This window comes from Mobula hypostoma, chromosome 2 (assembly GCF_963921235.1).
Source record: "Mobula hypostoma chromosome 2, sMobHyp1.1, whole genome shotgun sequence".
Lineage (NCBI taxonomy): Eukaryota > Metazoa > Chordata > Chondrichthyes > Myliobatiformes > Myliobatidae > Mobula > Mobula hypostoma.
In genome coordinates, this window is record NC_086098.1 from 81,291,237 (window position 1) to 81,315,017 (window position 23,781).

The following is a 23,781-nucleotide window of genomic DNA, read 5'->3' on the forward strand; positions in this document are numbered from 1 at the left end:
GGGAAGCCTGGTATTCCTGCCTTCTGCACAGATGTATTTACTGATCCATTCGCTATCACAAATGAAGATATTCTTTCCGCCAAAATGCCAAACATAATCTTCCCCTCGACATTCAGGAGTGAAATTGGTCAGAACTGATTCAATGTAGAAGAATTCTCTTCCTTCAGGATGTATACTCCTTCAGCCTCACTCCATGACAAAGGAACAACACCTTGTCTCCACACCACCTTCAACAATCTCCACAAGTATTTCCTCAGCTCCTCACACTTCTTGAACACCTTATACAGCACTCCATTAGGTCCTGGCACTGAGCCTGACCTTGCCTTTCTGACGAACCGTTCGACTTCTGCCAATTTGGGTTCTGACAGATCGAACTTCACTCCTGGCTTGGTAGGCTTCTCAAGCCCTGAAATGTCAAGCAAAGAAGCCTCCCGCTGTTCGTTAGAGTAAGTGCTTGCCAGGTGATCCTCAAGTTCTTTTTGAGAGATGAAAAGCTGCTCGCTCTTACTTTGTTCAAACAGTTTCTTTGTGAAATCATGAGGGTTCTCAAAGAACGACTTTCTTGCCTTCTCTCTCTTCTTTCTCTTTTTACATTGTGACTCTGCATGATGGAGTGATGCTAACTTTATTCAAAAATGCTCTCAGAGATCAGCAAGCCCTGGCTTGTCATCCTCACTTGCTACCTTCCACCTCTGTCTCAATGATCTAAGCTCTCTCCTCAACCTACTGGCGCCTGCTTGGTTGCTGTGTAGGTTTTGCTTTCTTCAACTCAACCAAACCAAACCTGTACTTTCCAACATCGTAATTCATATCGCCCATCACTTCCAACTTTCTCTTTGATGTTCCCCCAAGAGTGTTCTCCAACATCATACTGATATCCTCATCAAATACATGCCAAGCCTTCTCATCTGCCATTGCTGGCCACTTGACCTTCCTCTTCTTCTCTACCTCCTCACCACCGCCATCATGCGAAGGATCTACCTGGGTACTGTGGTCTGAAACCTGACCTGGGTTATCTCTCATCTGACCTGGAGTATGATAGTCATAGTCATAGTCATAGTCATACTTTATTAATCCCGGGGGAAATTGGTTTTCATTACAGTTGCTCCATAAATAATAACTAGTAATAGAACCACAAATAGTTAAATAGTAATATGTAAATTATGCCAGTAAATTATGAAATAAGTCCAGGACCAGCCTATTGGCTCAGGATGTCTGACCCTCCAAGGGAGGAGTTGTAAAGTTTGATGGCCACAGGCAGGAATGACTTCCTATGACGCTCAGTGCTGCATCTCGGTGGGATGAGTCTCTGGCTGAATGTACTCCTGTGCCCACCCAGTACATTATGTAGTGGATGGGAGACATTGTCCAAGATGGCATGCAACTTAGACAGCATCCTCTTTTCAGACACCACCGTGAGAGAGTCCAGTTCCATCCCCACAACATCACTGGCCTTACGAATGAGTTTGTTGATTCTGTTGGTGTCTGCCACCCTCAGCCTGCTGCCCCAGCACACAACAGCAAACATGATAGCACTGGCCACCACAGACTCGTAGAACATCCTCAGCATCGTCCGGCAGATGTTAAAGGACCTCAGTCTCCTCAGGAAATAGAGACGGCTCTGACCCTTCTTATAGACAGCCTCAGTGTTCTTTGACCAGTCCAGTTTATTGTCAATTCGTATCCCCAGATATTTGTAATCCTCCACCATGTCCACACTGACCCCCTGGATGGAAACAGGGGTCACCAGTACCTTAGCTCTCCTCAGGTCTACCACCAGCTCCTTAGTCTTTTTCACATTAAGCTGCAGATAATTCTGCTCACACCATGTGGCAAAGTTTCCTACCGTAGCCCTGTACTCAGCCTCATCTCCCTTGCTGATGCATCCAACTATGGCAGAGTCATCAGAAAACTTCTGAAGATGACAAGACTCTATGCAGTAGTTGAAGTCCGAGGTGTAAATGGTGAAGAGAAAGGGAGACAAGACAGTCCCCTGTGGAGCCCCAGTGCTGCTGATCACACTGTCGGGCACACAGTGTTGCAAGCACACGTACTGTGGTCTGCCAGTCAGGTAATCAAGAATCCATGATACCAGGGAAGCATCCACCTGCATCGCTGTCAGCTTCTCCCCCAGCAGAGCAGGGCGGATGGTGTTAAACGCACTGGAGAAGTCAAAAAACATGACCCTCACAGTGCTCGCTGGCTTGTCCAGGTGGGCGTAGACACGGTTCAGTAGGAAGACGATGATGATGACTCTCTCCAGAGTGGATCGCTGTGGCTTGTGAATCAGTGGTTGAAAAGCATCTGTGCTTAGTGAAGTAATCTCATCTTCATCCACTGGGATGGAATAGCACCTCAACTTTGCTTGGTGGACTTGTACACCTTTAATGCTGGAAAACACTCTCCCACACCAACACACTGGACACTCAGAGCCTCTTATCCTAGCTCTTGGTTGTAGCCGTTCCCTGTAATTAACTGTATCCATATATATTCAACCTAGTAGTATTTTGTCATCAGTGATCCTTCAACATTGAAATTTGTCACAATGCTGAAATCAAGCGCTTTTCATCAAATGTTGTTATAAAATTCTACATTGAAAACTATATCATTGGTGGCACTGGCAGTACAGTGCCCGATTTCAGTAGAGTGAATCATTTCATTTTTAGAAAAATATTTGTCTGTTGTTTATTTTGGAAAAGTCAATAAAAACCCTAGATCACATATAATCACATGGATTTGTGGAGAATTTATTCAGGAATTCAAATAAATAATCACTTTCTGTATATATTCCATATTAACATCAGTACAGCAGAAAATGTTACCCCACCCCGCAAAAGGTAAAAAACCGTTGTATCAAATCAAAGCAATCTTAAGCTTTTCTCATAGCATATAGAATTACAGTACAATAATTCAAATGTGGGGTTACACACGGCCATAACCTAGGCCCCATTTGGTTGTAAAATGAATATATTTAATCAAAGACTGCTTTCCATACTTCATAACCTATTAATAATCACAATAATTTTCCAAGTCTTCCACATCTTCATCTGAACTTTCCACACTCTCTGAGGTGGATGCCTGATTCTCACAGTCTGCCAATGTACACATGTCAGTACACCTGAGGCCATTTGCAACACACATACATCTTGGGGGTGAACATTTTTTTGGACAGTTACAGGCCAGTAAATCCAGGACAGCATTGGGTGCTGGCTGGCCTTCCATCAAGTGCACCACCAACTGTTCAGCTTCCTCTTCTCTCTCCATCTGCCAACAGGGCTTGGCACTTGTGGGTCCTTCTCCAAACATCTTCTCCATATACCAGCCTAGTAATTGGCTCGTTGTGCATGTTTTGTTAAGCAGTCCTTGCATGGTGGGAGTTGATGACTTTCGATTTCACCTTTTTTGGCACAGAAAAGGTGATACCTGAGCTCATTGACCTTGGTGGTTGATGCTTTTGGGGCACACAGGAGACACGTAAATGCCTCCAGTTTGTCCATAAGTTCTGGGGAGAGGTCCCATTCCTGAACAAACTCTAAGAATGTGTCTTGAGTTTCCCTGTTGCTGGTCAGAAGTTTTAGGGCACTTGTCTTCCCTTTACCTGCAAAAGCGCTTACAGTATCACATCCTGTATATGCGTGCAACCCAACGAGAGTCCGACAAACCTCTATGCCAACAGTGGCACAACCTTCCTGATGTCTACAAGCCTTGTACGGGTTCTAGTGCCACACTTCTGGAACAACGGGGCCTCAATCTTGTCACAAAATGCTAAAGACGTGACAAAGACATCTGTGTCTTCTGAGCAGATCATTACAGATTGGTATCCCTCTCTTGTGGCATGGGCAGCATGGAGAAGTTGGTGGCCATCTGCTCCTTCTTGTTGACACTGAAGAGCTGACAGCTCCTCACTGTCTTGAGATGTGATTCTGTAACATTTGTCATTCACTGTTGTATACAGAATCTTTTCCTGTAGCTTTGCTCTGCACTCCACCTTCCTCCATTCACGGACTATGAAGCTAATGAGACTATTTTTGTTACTGACTTTGGTCAGGCAGCTCCTCCACTGCCTCACCATCTGTGTACCTGTGATACCTTGCAACTCATGACCACTCTCTTCACCCCATAGAGATCTTCCACTATTCTTGATAGAGCTACCACTGCTGCAATGCTATCATATATTTTCTAGCACTAGGCGTGTATACCTTGCCAAAAATTACTATAAGAATTATTTCCCCCAGATGGTACTGGTGGCCCAAATTTGGGGTCCTGGCTCACGGACTAATACTAAGGACTTTCTACAGGAGCACAATTGAGAGCATCCTGACTGGCTGTATCACTGCCTGGTATGGAAACTGTACTTCCCTCAATTGCAGGGCTCTGCAGAGAGTGGTGCGGACAGGCCAGCACATCTTCCCACTATTCAAGACATTTACAGCAACAGGTGAGTAAAAAGATCCTGAAGGATCATTGGGGACTGGAGTGACCCCAACCACAAACTGTTCCAGCTGCTACCACCCAGGAAACGTAACGCAACATTAAAGCCAAAACGAACAGGCTCGGACGGCTTCTCCCACCAGGCCATCAGACTGATTAATTCACACTGACACAAATGTATTTTTAAGCTATATTGACTGTTCTGTTGTATATCTTACTGTACATACTAATTACAATTTACTATAATTTGCACATTGTACATTCAGAGGGAGACTTAACAAAGATTTTTACTCCTCACATATGTGAAGGATGGAAGAAATAAAGCCAATTGGATATCAGGAATGCTGATGGGTTTTGTTCTGCACTGATAGATTTGAGGTGTGCTGTTGGGATCAAAGTCTGTTGATAGTTGTACTGTCTACCAATATTGGGGGTGCTAATGGGGTTAGGGTCTTAATGTGTCCTTAGGTGACCTATTGGGACTGGCTTGTCCTTTTCATGACTGGGATTGAGACCCCACGATGGGGACGGGGTGGGGGCGTTTTTATTGGGATTAGGGTGTACTAATGATTGTGGTGTCCAGTTGGGTCTGGAGTTGCGCTGAAATTGGGTTGTTCCATGGTTGGAACGGAAGGGGCCACACTGGCTGGGATTAAGAGCGTTCCCAAAGTGTCGCGCGCCCGGACACCACATCCCGCTCGCGCCTGATATTGGGCGCCCAAGCGGTCACTGCAATTAGCGCGCAGGCGCGGGTGGGCAAGCGATGTCGGACTGGGAGGGGGAGAGCGACGGCGAGAGGAGTTTGAAGCCTCGCGTCGAGTGGCGGCCGCCTGCGCCCAGCCGTGCTCCTGTGCGGCCCCTGGGTCAGAGCTACGAGCTGGGGTCCGGTGACTGGAAGGGATTCCGTGGACAGTATGGCCGGGGTCGGCAGCGGGTGGAGCGGACAGGGGCTTGGGAACGAGGCGGTGGGGCTGAGCGGTCGGGGTCGTCCTCCCCCCTCAGCTTCTACATGGAGAGCACGGCGGTGGGCACCGTGATAGGTGAGGGTCAGAGTCAAACACCTGGGTGTGGGAATTAAGGTTAAACACTTGGGTGTGGTGCTACGGTTTAAACACCCGGATGTAAGGGTCAGGATAAACATAGGTATGGGGTGAGTAAAATACCTGCGTATAGGGCTGAGGGGAAAACCGAGGCATCAGAGTTAGGGTAATCATCCAGACGTGAGAATAAGGGTCAGTGGTGAACACCCAGGCTTGAGGATGAGGGTCAAGGTTAAGCACCTGGGTGAGAGAGTCAGGATCTAACAAACGCCAAAGGTTATTTACATATTTAAGACAACTGTTATGATTTCTAGGATAAATAAAATGAGATATTAGCTTTTGGGTTTTATGAAATGCCCTGATGTGGATATCTGCGATTTGAAAAATCAACCAACCACCTTGATAATTTAGTTAAAAATCTTTGCTTGCAAGTTAAGCATCATCCATCTGAGGGTTTAATGTCATCTTCCACGCATATTTAGGTCGTGGAGGATCGAAAATACGTGACTTGGAAGAAGCATCAGGATCAAAAATTCAGGCAAGGACTTTTTGAGAACTCTGCCAAAGCTGACATTAGTTCTGATCAAGATCAGTGAAATGATTGTAGAACGTTTTTGTTTTCCCCTCACTCCCTCCCTGCCCCTTCCAAAAAATCAATGGCGTGCCTTTGTTCTCAGTTGTGGTCACCTCATAAGAAGGATGTCCAAGCTTTAAAGCGGATACAGAGGAGATTTATCAGAATGCTGCATGGATTAGAGAGCATGTCTTATTGAAAATAGGTTGAGCGAGCTAGGGCTTTTCTCTTTGGGGTGAAGGAAGATGAGAGGTAATTTGATAGAGGTGTACAATGTGATAAAAGATATAAATTGCAGGGATAGTTAGATACTTTTCCCAGGGTGGAAATGGCTAATACCAGAGAGCATAATTTAAGGTGATTGATGGAAATAGAGGGGATGTCAGAGGTGGGTTCTTTATACAGAGTGGTGAGTGCATGGTATACCCTGCTGGTGTAGTGGTAGAGGCAGATACAATAGAGACATTTAAGAAACTCTTAAGCATTTGGCGGATTAAAAAATAGAGTGTTATTGAGAGGGAAAGTTTAGATTGATCATAAATTTGGTTAAAAGGTCAGCACAATATTTGGGTCAGAAGGCCTTTACAGTGTTGTAGTGTCTCATGCTTGTTTTCCTGATTGTATGGCTGCACGTAAGGGACTTCTAGTTTAGTTTAAATCACCTGCTGCTCAAAGGTGTGGCAATATTTGGCACATTAGTACCAATCACTTGACTTACAGAATTGCTACTGGCCTTGTATATGTCTGTGGTCTGAACCAGCCTTACTGCTCCATCCAACTATTTGAATTGTTTGTCTCCAGTCCCATTATCATTGGGTTGAGAAAAGTAGCGCTGTGATCTGGAGAAGCTATTTCAGGAGGTATTGAAGAATGGCATTTCTCATTTTATACTATAGTGATCCTTGTAGCCCCTTGAATCCATGTTGACTCTCCAGAGGCTTCCCCTTGTTCCCATCTCCCCCACTTCTTTCTCTGTTACCTCCTCTCATATGCCAATCAATTCCAGCCTGATCATCCTGCTATCCATCTATATTGTAGGAAATTTACAGCAGCCAGTTAACCTACCAACCAGCACAGCTTGGGATTGTGGTGCAGTGAATTTATTTGTCACATAGCCTGCAGAAAGGATGCTGCTTATAACAGGAATAATGTTCTGCTAACTGCACTAAACATTCTGACAGTTTTAGGTCTCGAATATAATGATACTGGCTTTGGTAAAAGCGTCATTTAATCAACCTAAACTGATCATTTTTTTTCTCAATCCCATTCTCTCACTTAGAAAATAAGATAATGGAGAAGAATTAGGCCATTTGGCCCATCAAGTCTGCTCCACCATTTCATCGTGGCTGATCTATTTTTCCGCTCAGCCCTAATCTCCTGCCTTCTCCTTGCATCCCTTTGTGCCCTGATGAATCAAGAATCTAACAACCTCTGCGTTAAAGACTTGGCCTCCACAGCTGCCTGTGGCAACAAATTCCACAGATTCACCACATTCTGGGGAAAGAATTGCTTCCTTATCTCCGTTCTTAAGGATGACCCTCTATTTTGAGGCTGTGTCCTCTGGTGTTAGACACTTCTGTCTAAGGAAACATCCTCTCCACATCCACTCTATCAAGGTCTTTCACCATTCAAAAAGTTTCAATTAGGTCACCCTTCATTCTAAATTCCAGTAAATGCAGTGCTTTTATATTCTAGTCCTCTTGAAATGAATGCTAACATTTCATTTGCCTTCCTCACCATAGACTCAGCCTGCAAATGAACCTTCAGGGCATTCTGCGCAAGGACGCTCAAGTCCCTCAGTTTTTTGTATTTTCTCACCATTCAGAAGATAATTAACTGTTTCTTTATTCTACCAAAATGCGTGACCATTCATTCTCAACACTGTATTCCATCTGCCATTTCTTTGTCCATTCTCCTCATCTGTCTGTCCTGTAGCTTCCCTGTTTTCTGAAAACTGCGTGCGTCCTCCCATCTGTCATCGTATCGTCTGCAAAGTTTGCAACAAAGTCATCAATTGCATCATCCAAATCATTGACATATATAGTACAAAGAATCGGTCGCAACACAGCCCCCTGTGGAACACCACTGGTCACTAGCAATCAGCCACTACTTTATCCATGCTAGAATCTTTCCTGTAATACCATGGGCTTGTAGCTTGTTAAGCAGCCTCGTGTGTGGCACCTTGTCAAAGGCCTTCTGAAAATTGAAGTACACAACATCAACCGATTCTCCTTTGTCTTTCCTGCTTGTTATTTCTACAAAGAATTCCGACAACATTTGTCAGGCAAGATTTTCCCTTGAGGAAATCATGCTGACTATGGCCTATTTTATCATGTGCCTCCAAGTACCCTGAGACCTCATCCTTAATAATTGATTCCAACATCTTCCCAACCGCTGAGTTCAAACTAACTGGCCTATAATTTCCTTTCTCCTGCTTGTCTCCCTTCCTGAAGAGTGGAGTGACATTTGCAATTTTCCAGTCTCCCAGAACCATTCCAGAATCTAGTGATTCTTGAAAGATCATTATTAATACCTCCACAATCTCTTCGGCCACCTCTTTCAGAACCCTGGGGTGTACACCCTCTGGTCTAGGAAACTTGTCTCCCTTCAGAGCTTTCAGTTTCCCAAGAACCTTCTCTCTAGTTATGGTAACTTCACACACTTCATAGTTCCTAATACCTAGAACTTCCAGCATACTGCAAGTGTCTTCCACAGTGAAGACTGAAGCAAAATAATCAGTTCATCTGCCATTTCCTTGTCCCCCATTGCTACTTCCCCAGTATCATTTTCCAGCAATCCTTTATGCACTCCTGCCTTTCCTTTACATTTTATGTATCTGAAGAAACTTTCGGTATCCTTTTTAATATCATTGGCTAGCTTACTTTTGTATTCCACCTTTACCTTAATTACTTTTTTAGTTGTCTTCTGTTGGTTTTAAAAGCTTCCCAATCCTCTAACTTTCCACTATTTTTTTGCCTTCTCTTTGGCTTTTATGTTGGCTTACTTCTCTTGTTAGCCATGGTTTTATCATCTTGCCTTTAGAATACTACTTTCTCTTTGGGATCACAAATGAGAAAATCTGCAGTTGCTGGAAATCCAAGCAGCACACTCACACAAAATGCTGTAGGAACTCAGCAGACCAGGCAGTATCTATGGAAAAAAGTACTGTCAACATTTTGGGCCAAAACCCATCAACAGGACTGGCGAAAAAAGCTGAGGAGTAGATTTAAAAGTTTGGGGGGTGGGGTGGAAAGAGTGAAACACCAGATGATAGGTGAAACTTTGGCCGGGGGGGGAGTGATGAAGTAAAGAACTGGGAAGTTGATTGGTGAAAGAGACAGACGGCCATGGAAGAAAGAAAAAGGGGGAGGAGCACCAGATGGAGGCAGTGTCTGGGTAAGGAGATAAGGTGAGGGAGGGAAAAGGGGATGAAAAATGGTGAAGTTGGTGGGGGGGTGGTGTTGGGAGGCATTACTGGAAATTTGAGAAATTGATGTTCATGCCATTAGGTTGGTGGCCACCCAGACAGAATATAAAGTGTTGTTCTTCCAACCTAAGTGTGGCCTCATCACGACAATGGAGGAGGCCATGGATAGACGTGGGAATGGGAAGTGGAATTAAAATGGGTGGCCATTGGGAGATCCTGCTTTTGAGATGTAATGTCCTATGCCCTCCAATTTGCTTCCAGAAATTCCAACCATTGCTGCTCTGCTGTCATCTCTACCAGTGTTATTTTCCAATAAATTCTGGCCAACTTCTCTCTCATGCCTCTGTAATTTCCTTTACTCCACTGTAATACTGATAGATCTGACTTAAGCTTCTCAAAATTCAGCGTGAATCCAATCATATTATGATCTCTTGCCTTTAAGGGTTCTTTTACCTTAAGCTTTCTAATCAATTCCAGTTCATTGCTCAACACCCAATCCAGAATAGCTGATCCCCTAGTGGGCTCAATCACAAGCTGCGCTGAAAAGCCATCTTGTGGGCATTCTAGAAATTCCCCCTCTTAGAATCCTGCACCAACCTGATTTTCCCAATCTACCTGAATATTGAAATCCCTACAAATATTGTAACATTGCCCTTTTTGGCTCGATTTTCTATTCCCCATTATAACTTGTAAACCACATCCTTACGACTGTTTGAGGGTCTGTATGTAACTCCCTTCAGGGTCTTTTTACCCTTGCAGTTCCCTAGCTCTATCCACAAAGATTCAACACCTTCTGATCCTATGTCATTTCTTTCTGATAATTAAGTTGTTTTTTTTTACCAACAGAGCCACGTCACCCCCTCTGCCTTCCTACCTGTCCTAACGATACATTGCATATCCATGGACACTAAGCTCCTAGCTATAATCTTTTTTCAGCCATGAGTCAGTGATGCCTACAACATCACACTTGCCAATCTGTATCTGTGCTACAAGTTCATCAACCTTATTCTGTATACTGCTCATATTTGAATATAACACCTTTCGTTCTGTATTCACCTTTTTCAATTTTGTCTGCCTTTTACATTGCAACTCATTCTGTTGACTGCAATTTTGCCCTAGCCCCTCCTTGCTCAGAGTCTCAATATACGTTGCCTCTGTTTGTAGACCAACTACCTCATCTTCCACACTATCACTTTGGTTCCCATCCCCCTGCCAAATTAAACCCATCCAAACAACCCTAGCCAACCTGCCCATAAGAATATTGGACCCCCTTTGGTTCAGGTGTAACCTGTCCCTATTGTACGGGTCATGCCTTCCCCAGAAGGGATCGCAGTGATCCATAAATCTGAACCCTTGCCCCCTGCACCAGTTCCTCAGCCACATATTCACCTGCCAAATCATCCTATTCTTGCCCTCACTGGCATGTGGCACAGGCAACAATCCAGAGGTTACTACCTCTGGAGGTCCTTTTTCTCAGCTTTCTACCTAGCTCCCTAAAATCTCTCTTCAGGATCACCTCATCTTGTCTACCTACAGTATGAAACTGGTGCCAATATGTACCAAGACTTCTGGCTGCTCACCCTCTTCCTTGAATGCCATGGACATGGTTTGACACATCCCTGATCCTGGCACCAGAGAGGCAGCATACCGTCCAGTGTCTCTATCGCGCCAACAGAACTTCACGTCTGTTCCTCTGACTAAGGAATTTCCTATCAACACTGCAGTCCTCTTCATCTCTCTGCTCTTCTGAGCCACAGCACCAGACTCAGTGCCAGAGACCCAGTCTCTGTTGCCCCCCGCCCCCGGTAGGTCGTCCCCCTCAATGGTATCTAAAGTTATATGCTTATTATTGAGGGGAATGGCCACAAGTGTACTCTTTGTATTTCCCCTCTTTCTCTTGACAGTCACCCAGTTGCTTGTCTGTGGCAACCTTTAACCCCCTTACCAATCAAGATCCTCTGTATCTCTGTCATAAATGACTTGCTTCCATACTTGTCTGTGGCAATGAATTCCACATATTCACCACCCTCTGGCTGAATAAATTCCTCATTTCAGTTCCAAACAGACATCCTTCTATTCTGAAGTTGTGCCCTCGCTTGCTGGACTTTCCTACAAATGGAGATCCTCTCCACGTTCATTCTGTCCAGACCTTTCAGTATCCAATAGGTTTCAATGAGATTTCCTCTCATCTTTCTGAACTCTATTGAATACAGGTTCAGAGACATCAAATGTTCTTCATATGTTCAGCCTTTCATTCTTGTAAACCTCCTCTGAAACCTCTCCCAAGGCCAGTGCAGCCATGCTTAGACATGCGGCCCAAAATTGCTCTCACTATTCCAAATGGTGCCTTTCCAACGTCTTATAAAATCTCTGTAGTACATCCTTATTTTTATCTTCTAGTCCTCTCGAAATTACTACTCATTCAACCTGCAAGTTAACCGTAGCGGTGCCCTGAAGAAGTAGGACTCCCAAGTCTCTTTGCACCTCTGATTTCTGAATTTTTTTTCTCCATTTAAGATGGTCTACACCTTTATTCTCCTTACGAAATAGCATTCCAACTTCCATCTCTTTATCCATTCTGACAACCTGTTCAAGTCCTCCTACAGACTCTTCCCTACGACACTACTCATTCCTCCACGTTTGGTACTCCACTAGTCACCTACTGAAAGGATCCCTCAAAGTCGGGCAAAATCTCCCCTTAATGAAGCTGTGCTGATTTTGCCCTGTTATATACTTCCAGGTACTCTGTAATTTCAGCCTTGATAATGGACTCTAAAATCCTACCAACCACCTAAGTCAGGCTAACTGGCCTATAATTTAATGAATTTTGTCTCCCTCCTTTCTTAAACAGAGGTGTCAAGTTTGTGTATCTCTGATCCTCTGGAACTCTCCCTGACTCAAGTGATTCTTGAAAGATCACTACTAATGCCTCCACAATCTCTTCAGCTACTTCTGAGCTGTACTTCATCTTGTCTGGATGACTTATCCACCTTCAGACCATTCACCTTCCTCAGCACCATCTTCTCTGTAGTAACAGCCATTACACTTTCTTCTTGAATTTCTATCATGTTACAGATGTCCTTCACTGTGAAGACTGATGCAAAGTATTTTTGTTTCTTTACTATTTACCTGTTTCCTATTACAGGTGTCCCCCGCTTTTCGAACGTTCGCTTTATGAAATCCCAATGTTACGAAAGACCTACATTAGTACCCTGTTTTCGCTAACAGAAGGTGTTTTCACTGTTACAAAAAAATCAGCCCGCGATAAAAGGCAGCGCGCGCCCCGAGCAGCCGCTCTCCCCCGGATTCGGAACGGCATTCTCGCTGGCATTGCTTAAACACGGGCCTGTGAGCAGCCGTTTGTAAGATGAGTTCTATGGTATCGGAAAAGCCTGAAAGAGCTCGTAAGGGTGTTACACTTAGCGTAAAACTAGACATAATTAAGTGTTTTGATCATGGTGAACGAAGTAAGAACTAAGTGAGTTTGGCTTGTGGAAGCTGACGAAAATGATGTTGAAGAGGTTTTGCCATCCCATGACCAAGAACTGATAGATAAAGAGCTGATGCAATTGGAAGAGGAAAGGATAACAATCGAAACCGAATAAGTAATGATAAAGTATGACTTTAGTTTTGAAAGGGTACGTCGGTTTAAGGGATATTTGCAGGATGGTTTGAGTGCTTACAAAGAACTGAATGTTAGAAAAATGCGCGAGGCTCAGCAGTCGAGCAAGCGTTCCACATCAGCCACAGCAGACGGCGAACCTTGACCTTCGACATTGAAGCGGGCAGTCATAGGAGAAGATGAGCTGCCTGCCCTAATGGAAACAGACGACGAGATGACACCCCAGTGTCCCACCACCCCAACACACAGGCCGCGGACAGATGCCGATTCACAGAGAATGCAGCAGTGGCCGGGAGGCACACAGCACATCTTTAAGAAAAAAGCTGAAATAAACATGCTAATTAATTAGGTGCCACCTGGCACGTAATTAATTAGCATGTTTATTTCGGCTTTTTTCTTAAAGATGTGCTGTGTGTCTCCCGGCTACTGCTGCATGCTTCGCGGATCGGTATCGGTTCGCTGCCCGGAGGGTGGGGGCCACTGCACCACCCAAACTCCGACAACTCAGTCTAACACACCACCATCAGTGTGCTCCGTGCTTTCCCAATTCCGGTAAGTGATACTACACTGTACATATATATTGGCTGTGTATTTTTATGTGTTATTTGGTATGATTTGACAGCTTCATAGCTTAAAAGGTTACTGGAGAGCGCTTGCGCCGTGTTTTTGCCGATAGCACTTGCGTGAGATTTTCGCTACGGAGAACAGTTCAGGCAGTAATTGTGGAAAAGTATTTCTACTTTATATAAGCTGTATATTTACCATATCATTCCTGCTTTTACTATATGTTACTGTTATCTTAGGTTTTATGTGTTACTGAGCATGATTTGGTAGGTTATTTTTGGGTCTGCGAACGCTCACAAATTTTTCCCATATAAATAAATGGTAATTGCTTCCTCGCTTTACGACATTCCGGCTTATGAACCGTTTCATAGGAACGCTCTATCTTTGGATGGCGGGGGAAACCTGTACCACTAATCTAGCATCATTTTCAAGTAACCAATGTCTACTTTCGCACCTCTCTTGCCTTTCATGTACCTTTATATCTTGGAATCATATTTTATATTATTGGCTAATTTATCCTTATACTATGGGTGGCCATGGTAGCTTGGTGGTTAGCACTACACTACAGTGCTGGTGATCACTGATTGGGACTCAATTCCCACTGTTGTCTGTGAGGAGTTTGTACATTCTACCTGTGACTGCATGGTTTTCTCTGGGTGCTCTGGTTTCCTTCCACATTCCAAAGATGTCCTCTTTAGGGCTAGTAAGTAGTGGGCATGCTGCATTTGCACCGAAAGCATGGCAACACTTGCAGGCTACCTCAGCTCAATCCTCAGACTGTTGGTCATTGACACCCATGATGTATTTCACTGTAATGTATGTTTTGATGTTTCGATGTACATATGACAAATAAAGGTAAGCTACTTCCATTTCAACTTCTCATAGTTTTTTTTATTAGTCCTCTGGCTTTTAAAAACTTCCAGTCCTCTGTCACCCCATTAACTTTTGCCATGTCATATGCTTTCTCTTTTGTTTTCATGCTCTCCCTGACTTCCCTTGCCGGCCACAGTTACCTTGTGCTTCCTTTAGTGTGCTGCTTCTTCCTATCATGTTTGAGCAGCATAATAAACCGTGTAAGTGTTATGTTTCTCATGTCAGAGATGGAAGGAACTGTTGCCTATCTCACTAAGCGTACAGCCAGGTTTGGAGTATTTTGAGTGTACATCAGTGGCATATTTGAGCTCCATGTACCCGTTCTGGGGTACAGGGTTTATTCAGTGTATACTCTATTTATAGACAAAAATATATTTATATTTGTATACAGGGCAGCACAATTAATGTAGTGGTTAAGAACACTTAGACTGGTGATCTGGTTCAATTCTGCCACTATATAAGGAGTTTGTGCATTCTTCCCTTGGTCACATTGCTTTCCTTCCATACTCCAAAGACATGCAAGTCACATGGATATAATTGGGAAGCATGGGCTTTTTGGGCCGGAAAGGCCTGTTACAGTACTGTATCTATAAATAAACTAAAAAATAAACATTTTTCATGACAGATACTAAAAGGTGATGTTGAAGTTGAGGTGAAGCTTTTTGGCAGCCATGAGGCCCAGCTGAAAGCTAAAGAACTGATTCAGAATCTAATTGAGAAGAGAAATATAGATTATCTGAATGGAGTAGGAAGGATTTATCGAGGTATGTCTGAATAGTCCTTGATTTTTCTTTTAACATGATTTTTGAAATTGAATCAAGAGTATCATATTGCTTTAAAGTTGTCAGGGACTAATGTGTATGTTTTATATTTGTTCTTTGATTTGGGTGTGGAAGGAGGTGTTAGCTGAAAGTTTTTGTGATAAAACAGATCCCAGGATTTGGTTCTTAATGCCACCAATGTCAGCCTGGATTTTAGAGCAGACTTTATTGTTTCTCTCCATGTGTTATATGAACTGTCGTTCAATATTCTCAGCACTTCGATATATTGGACACTCTGTCATATTGTGTGGTGTATTGTCAGTTTGTGTAGACCCATGCTAGCGAGAGTCCATAGGGGCTTGTCCCATTCCCAGCTGGGAAGAGGCAACGCAGCATCCACGCCAGGATCAGTAGACTCAAAGCAGTTACTTCCCCCAACCTGTCAGGCTCTTCAACATCTGCACCTATTAATCCCCTTCTTTCCACCCCCCCCCTCCACCACCACTACTACATAGCATCACCTAAAGACACTTTATGTGCATATAATCGGTCTATGTATATAATAGTTACTTATACATTTTATTTTGTAGGATTGCTGTTAGATTTGCTGTGAGTTTCAATTTTTTATTGTGTTTTTATGCTTATTGTGTTTATGCTGCATTAGGTCTGGAGTAATAATCATTTTGCTTTCCTTTACCCTTGTGTACTGAAGAATGACAAATAATCTTGAATCTTGAAAATCATTGTCTTGTCACATTTGTCTGATCAACCTGTGCTAACAACTCCCAACATAAGAACTTCATCTCCTTCAGAAATCGGCACTAAATGATTGCCTTCTTGCTTTCCTTTCTGCCCATCCTTCAAAGGTGTTGCTTCAAAGATCGGCAGCAGGTCAGTCACTTCTTCAGTTGCATGTGGCCGCGCAGACTCGACCCGTCCTATGATTAACTGGAGTTCGGTGCGTGAGAACAAGGAAAAATACAAAGCTATGAAGTGGGCTGGTAAGTATTTCCCTCTGCTTCAATTAAGCACTGAGGCTGTGGTCATCAGTATGGGCAAGCCTGATGCCCTTCATCCATGTCAAGAGGATCCAGAGTAACAGCTTTCTCCTCTTGCTTTAAGGTCTTTCGCCTATCAAAAAAAACTTCTATATCGAAGCTGAGTCAGTCATCAATATGACACAAACAGAAGTTTCCAATTGGAGGTAATTTAGTACAAGAATCTGATATAAATTCCAAATTTTAATTATTTCATAGCATCTTTGAATGAACTGAACTTGAGTCTGAATGAGTAGAAATATTATTTACTTCCCCTGTTTCCTTCATTCTCTGCAAGAAGTTAACTGGCAATCTGGTCTGAGACTAAAAATCCAAGTTGTCTCACTAGACTGCAACTTCATTCAAATGGTGGGATGCAGAAAAATGATTTTCCACACTAAGTGATACACACAAAATGCTGGAGTAACTCAGCAGGGCAGACAACATTTATGAAGAGGAATAAACAGTCAATGTTGTAGACCTCATCGAGAGCTGAAAGGAAGAAAAGAAGAAACTAGAATAAGAAAGTAGAGGAGGGGAGAGAGTAAAGATAGCAGGTTGAAACCAGGTGAAGAGGAAGGTGGGTGGAAGAGGTGGGATGAAGTGAGAAGCTGGAAGGTGATGGGTAGCAAAGGTAAAGGGCTGAAGAAGAAAGAGAGTGGATGTTTGGGGCCAAACTGCTGAGTTCTTCCAGGATTTTGTGTGGATTTCCAGCACCTGCGGAATCTTTTGTGTTTAGTTATGGTGATAGGTCTAGCTCTCTTGTATGAGCAAGAAGGCTGTGCTATAGGAGAATGTAAAGATCAGAGAAAGTTTTATAGCAGGAGTAGTAGAGTTAGTTCTTCAAATATGTTAAACAGTGAATCTGTATGATGTATTAGGTGGGTGTGAAAGATCCCACAGCACTACCTTGAGGAGATGTTTTCTCCTGTGCTGTTGCATAAGACAAAGGAGCAGAATTAGCCCATGAGGCATTAGGAGCAAAATTAGGTCATTCAGCCCAATGAGTCTAGTCCACCGTTTCATCATGGCTAATCATTTCTCTCTTAACCTATTTTATTGCCTTCTCCCTATAACATTACATGCCCTGACTAATCAAGAACCTATCAACCTCTGCCTTAAATGCACCCAGTGACCTAGCCTCGGTAGCCGCGTGTGGCAACAAACTCCACAGATTCACCCTCCTCTGGCTAAAGAAATTCCTCCTTGTCTGTGTTCTAAATGGACAATCCTCTATTTTGAGGCTGTGCCCTCTGGTTCTAGAGTTCCCCCACCAAAGGGAACATCCTCTTCAGATCCACTCTATCTAGGCCTTTCAATATTCAGTAGGTTTCAATGAGATCCCACCCCCCCAAATAAAAACTATTCTTCTAAATCCCAGCAAGTCCAGGACCACAGCCTTCAATCACTGCCCATATGTTAACACTATTATTCTCATAAACCTCCCCTGAACCCTCTCCAATGTCAACACATCCTTTCTTAAATAAGAGGCCCAAAACTTCTCACGGTACTCCAAGTGAGGCCTCACCAGTGCATTGTGCAGCCTCAGCATTGCATCTTTGCTTTTATATTCTAGTGTTCTTGAAATGAATGCTAACTTTGCAGTCACCTTCCTCACCACCAACTCAACCTGCAAATAAACCTTTAGGGAACTCAGCACATGGACACCCAAATCCCTTTGCAACTCTGACTTTTTAATTTTCTCCTTGTTTAAAAAATAATCTTTGCTTTTATTGCTTCAACCATTGTGCATGACCATACACTTCCTTACACTGTATTCCATTTGCCACTTTGCCCATTCTCCTTTATCTGTGCCCTTATGTAGCACTTCTGCTTGCTCAACATTACCACAGAGCCAGCAATTCCATCATCCAAATTATGGACATACAATGTAGAAAGGAGTGGTCTCAACACAAACCTCTGTAGAACACCACTAGCATTCAGCAGCCAATTCAAAAAGGATCCCTTTATTCCCACTCTTTGCCTCCTGCCAATCAGCCAAAGCTGTATCCATGCTAGTGTCCTTCCTGTAATACCCGGCTTTTATCTTGTTTAGCAGCCTCATGTGCAGCACCTTGTCAAAGGCCTTCTAAAAATCCAAGTACACAACATCCACCGATTTTCATTTGTCTATCCTGCCTGTTCTTTCTGCAAAGAATTCCAACGGATTTGTCAGGCAAGATTTTCCTTTGAGGAAACCAAGCTGACTTGGGCCTCTTTTGTCATGTGCTTCCAAGTACCCTAAAACCACATTCTTAGTGATCGATTCCAACATCTTCCCAGCCACTAAGGTCAAGCTAAATGACCTATAATTCCTTTCTTCTGCCTCCCTCCCTTCCTGAAAAGTGGAGTGATTTTCCTGCCCTCTGCAACCATGCCAGACTCTATTGATTCTTGAATGATTATTACGAATAGAAACATAGAACATAGAAAAACCTACAGCATAATACATGCCCTTCGGCCCACAAAGCTGTGCTGAACATGTCCTTACCTTAGAACTACCTAGGCTTAGCCGTAGTCTTCTATTTTTCTAAGCTCCATGTATCCATCCAGGAGTCTTTTAAAAGACTATCGTTTTCGCCTCCACCACTGCCGCCGGCAGCCCATTCCACACATTCACCACTCTCTGCGTAAAAAAACTTACCCCTGACATCTCCTCTGTACCTACTTCCAAGCATCTTAAAACTATGCCCTCTCGTGCTAGCCATTTCAGCCGTGGGAAGAAGCCTCTGACTATCCACATGATCACTGCCTCTCATCATCTTAAACAACTCTATCAAGTCACCCCTCATCATCCGTCGCTCCAGGGAGAAAAGGCCGAGTTCACTCAACCTATTCTCATAAGGCATGCTCCCCAATCCAGGCAACATCCTCGTAAATCTCCTCTGCACCCTTTCTATGGTTTCCACGTCCTTCCTGTAGTGAGGCGACCAGAATTGAGCGCAGTACTCCAAGTGGGGTCTAACCAGGGTCCTATATAGCTGCAACATTACCTCTCGGATCTTAAACTCAAGCCCATGATTGATGAAATGCACCATAGTACACCATATGCCTTCTTAACCACAGAGTCAACCTGCGCAGCAGCTTTGAGTGTCCTATGGACTTGGACCCCAAGATCCCTCTGATCCTCCACACTGCCAAGAGTCTTGCCATTAATACTCTGCCATCATATTTGACCTACCAAAATGAAGCACTTCATACTTATCTGGGTTGAACTCTGTCTGCCACTTCTCAGCCCAGTTTTGTATCCTATCAATATCCCACTGTAACCTCTGACAGCCCTCCACACTATCCACAACACCCCCAACCTTTGTGTCATCAGCAAATTTACTAACCCATCCCCCCACTTCCTCATCCAGGTCATTTATAAAAATCACAGAGTAGGGGTCCCAGAACAGATCCCTGAGGCACACCACTGGTCACTGGCCTCCATGCAGAACGTGACCCGTCTACAACCACTCTTGCGTTCTGGGCAAGCCAGATCTGGATCCACAAAGCAATGTCCCCCTAGATCCCCTGCCTCCTTACTTTCTCAATAAGCTTTGCATGGGGGTACCTTATCAAATGCCTTGCTAAAATCCACATACACTACCTCCATGGCTCTCAACGTGTTTAGTCACATCCTCAAAAAAATTCAGTCAGACTCGTAAGGCACGACCTGCCTTTGACAAAGCCATGCTGACTGTTCCTAATCATATTATGCTTCTCCAAATGTTCATAAATCCTGCCTCTCAGCATCTTCTCTATCAACTTACCAACCACTGAAGTAAGACTCACTGGTCTATAATTTCCTGGGCTATCCCTACTCCCTTTCTTGAATTCGGGAACAACATCCGCAACCCTCCAATCCTCCGGAACCTCTCCCGTTCTCATTGATGTAAAGAGCATCACCAGAGGCTTAGCGATCTCCCTCATTTCCAACAGTAGCCTGGGGTACATCCTGTAAGGTCCCGGTGACTTATCGAACTTGATGCTTTCCAAAAGTTTCAGCACATCCTCTTCCTTAATATCTACCTGCTGAAGCTTTTCAGCCCGCTGCAAGTCATCCATACAATCGCCAAGATCCTTTTCCGTAGTGAATACTGAAGCAAAGTATTCATTAAGTACCTGTGCTATTTCCTCCAGTTCCATACGCACTTTTCCACTGTCACAGTTGATTGGTCCTATTCTCTCATGTCTTATCCTCTTACCCTTCACATACTTGTAGAATTCCTTGGGGTTTTCCTTAATTCTGTCTGCCAAGACCTTCTCATGGCCCCTTTTAGCTTTCCTAATTTCATTCTTATGCTCCTTCCTGCTAGCCTTATAATCTTCAAGATCTCTATCATTACCTAGTTTTTTGAAGCTTTCGTAAGTTCTTCTTTTCTTCTTGACTAGACTTACAGCAGCCTTTGTACACCACGGTTCCTGTACTCAACCATTCTTTTCCTGTCTCATTGGAACGTATCTACACAGAACCCCATGCAAATATCCCCTGAACATTTGCCACATTTCTTTCGTACGTTTCCCAGAGAACATCTATTCCCAATTTATGCTTTGAAGTTCCTGCCTGATAGCCTCATATTTCCCCTTACTCCAATTAAATGTTTTCCTGACTTGTTTGCTCCTATCCCTGTCCAATGCTATGGTAAAGGAGATAGAATTGTGATCACTATCTCCAAAATGCTCTCCCACTGAGAGATCTGACACCTGACCAGGTTCATTTCCAATACCAGATCAAGTACAGCCTCTCCTCTTGTGGGCTTATCTAGATATTGTGTCAGGAAACCTTCCTGAACACACCTAACCAACCACCCCATCTAAACCCCTCACTTTAGGGAAATGCCAATCAATATTTGGGAAATTAAAGTCTCCCGCCACAACAACCCTGTTATTGTAACACACATAAAAGTTGCTGGTGAACGCAGCAGGCCAGGCAGCATCTCTAGGAAGAGGTGCAGTCGACGTTTCAGGCCGAGACCCTTCGTCAGGACTAACTGAAGGAAGAGTGAGTAAGGGATTTGAAAGTTGGAGGGGGAGGGGGAGATTCTTCCCGGACCTCCTGTCCCATGATCCTCTCGTATCCCTTTTGCCTATCACCTGTCCAGCTCTTGGCTCCATCCCTCGCCCTCCTGTCTTCTCCTATCATTTTAGATCTCCCCCTCCCCCTCCAACTTACAAATCCCTTACTCACTCTTCCTTCAGTTAGTCCTGACGAAGGGTCTCGGCCGGAAATGTCAACTGCACCTCTTCCTAGAGATGCTGCCTGGCCTGCTGCGTTCACCAGCAACTTTTATGTGTGTTGCTTGAATTTCCAGCATCTGCAGAATTCCTGTTGTTAACCCTGTTATTGTTACTCCTTTCTAGAATCTGTCTCCCTATCTGCTCCTCGGTGTCCCTGTTACCATTGGGTGGTCTATAAAAAACACCCAGTAGAGTTATTGACCCCTTCCTATTCCTAAATTCCACCCACAAAAACTCCATAGACAATCCCTCCATGACTTCCTCCTTTTCTGCAGCGGTGACACTATCTCTAATCAACATATTTTACTGTATGATTGAAATATTCTTTGATAATGTACTTTGAATCTTGGAATCTTTGAATTGAACTTACAGTAAAATATGTCGTTTTGCATCAATGAGCAACATAGTCTGAGGATGTTCAAAGTTACATGTACATTTATTAATGTAATACATATGTTTCATTTACAAACTTGAGATTCATTTTCTTGTGGGCATACTCAATAAATCCAAAATAGAATAATAACCATAATAGAATCAATGAAAGATTGCACCAATTGGGCACTCAACCAATGTGCAAAAGACAACAAGCTGCAAATACACAAAAAAAGTAGTAATAAATAACTAAACAATAAATAAGCAATAAATACTGAAAACATGAGTTGAAGAGTCCTTGAAAGTGAGTCCATAGGTTGTTGGAACATTTCAGTCATGTGGCAAGTGAAATTGAGTGAAGTTATCCCCTTTTGATTCAACAGCCTGATGGTTGAGGGGTTTATAACTGTTCCTGAACCTGGTGGTGTGAGTCTTGAGACTCCTGTACCACCTTCCTGATGACAGCAGCGAAAGGAGAGCATGTCTGAGGTGGTGGGCATCCCTGATGATAGATACTGCTTTTCTGCAACAATGTTTTATGTAGACGTGCTCAGTGGTGGGGAGGGCTTTACCTGTGATGGGCTGGGCTGTGCCATATCCACCACTTTTTGTAGGATTTTCTGTTCAAGGACATTGCTGTTTTCATACCAGGCTGTAATGCAACCAGGCAATATATTCTCAACCACACATCTATAGACTGAATACACCACACATCCAGAGACCCAGTCCCCCCACCCCCGTTTCCCCCCCTCCAAAATTATCCAACTGATATACCTGTTATTGACAGGAACAGCCACGGGGTACTCCATACTGACTATTTCCCTTCGTCTCCTGATGGTTTCCCATTCACCTACCTCCTGCAACCTAGGGGTGACTCCCTCACTGTAGTTCCCATCTATCATCTACTCAGTTTCCCTTATGAACCGAAGGTCAAAAGTTGCAGCTCCAGTTCTTGATAACATGTTTTCTGAGGAACTGCAGCTTGGTGCGTCTGACGCAGGGGTGGTTATTCAGGAAGCTGGATGTCTCCCAGAATTCCCATCTCTCACAGAAAGAATAAAACACAGCCATGGAGCCGTTCTTAACTAGCTGCCCTAACTATACACTTACAGATGAAAAATGAGTAGAAAAAAGCTTACCAAATATCACCTTGCCTGTTATTGACAAAGCCTGTTGAGCCAAAGCCAAAAGTCTACCCCACTCTTAACACTGCCCCACTCTAGCAATGGCTTCTATACTTGCCCCTGCTTTACTTTTATTTGGCCTTGTTAATGAATCCTGAACATCAACTGGCTGCTGTTCAAGCTCGGATAAATCAGTCACAAAGTGCTGATTTTTAAAGCTCTCTCCTGGACCTGGATGAAGATACCTTTACTATTCAGCTCTGAACTCCGATTGCCCACTGTTCAAACTCCAAAAAAAGGGCTGCAAAACACTGATTTTTTTTTTTAAAGCTCTCTCCTGGACCTGGGTGAAAGCTATTCAGCCTATCAAATCTGCTCAACCTTAGATAATGGCTAATCTGTTATCCCTCTCAACCTCATTGTCCTGCCTTCTTCCCATAACCTTTGCTCTTACTAAACAAGAACCTATGAACTTCTGCTTTAAATGTACCCAATGCCTTGTCCTCCACAGCTGTCAATGGCAAGGTATTCCACAGATTCACCACACTTTAGCTAAAGAATGACCTCCTCATCTCTGTTCTAAAGGGATATTCTTGTATTCTGAGGCTGTGCCCTCTGGTCCCTCATGATAGGAAACATTCTCTCCACGTCTGTTCTGTCTTGGCCTTTCAATATTTGACAGGTTTAAATGAGATTTCTCTTATTCTTCTAAATTCCCGTAATTACAGACACA

At 43.7% G+C, this 23,781-nt stretch overlaps 1 protein-coding gene across 1 annotated transcript in view; it reads left to right on the plus strand.

Moving 5' to 3' along the window:
• Window positions 1-5,194: 5,194 nt before the first annotated feature.
• ddx43 (DEAD (Asp-Glu-Ala-Asp) box polypeptide 43) overlaps window positions 5,195-23,781 on the plus strand; it is an 83,609-nt gene continuing 65,022 nt past the window's right edge. The window contains exons 1-5 of the mRNA XM_063071511.1: window positions 5,195-5,471; window positions 5,954-6,009; window positions 15,157-15,295; window positions 16,159-16,293; window positions 16,415-16,496. Of these exons, the coding sequence (XP_062927581.1) occupies window positions 5,195-5,471; window positions 5,954-6,009; window positions 15,157-15,295; window positions 16,159-16,293; window positions 16,415-16,496 (689 nt within the window). The remainder of the gene's footprint in view (window positions 5,472-5,953; window positions 6,010-15,156; window positions 15,296-16,158; window positions 16,294-16,414; window positions 16,497-23,781) is intronic.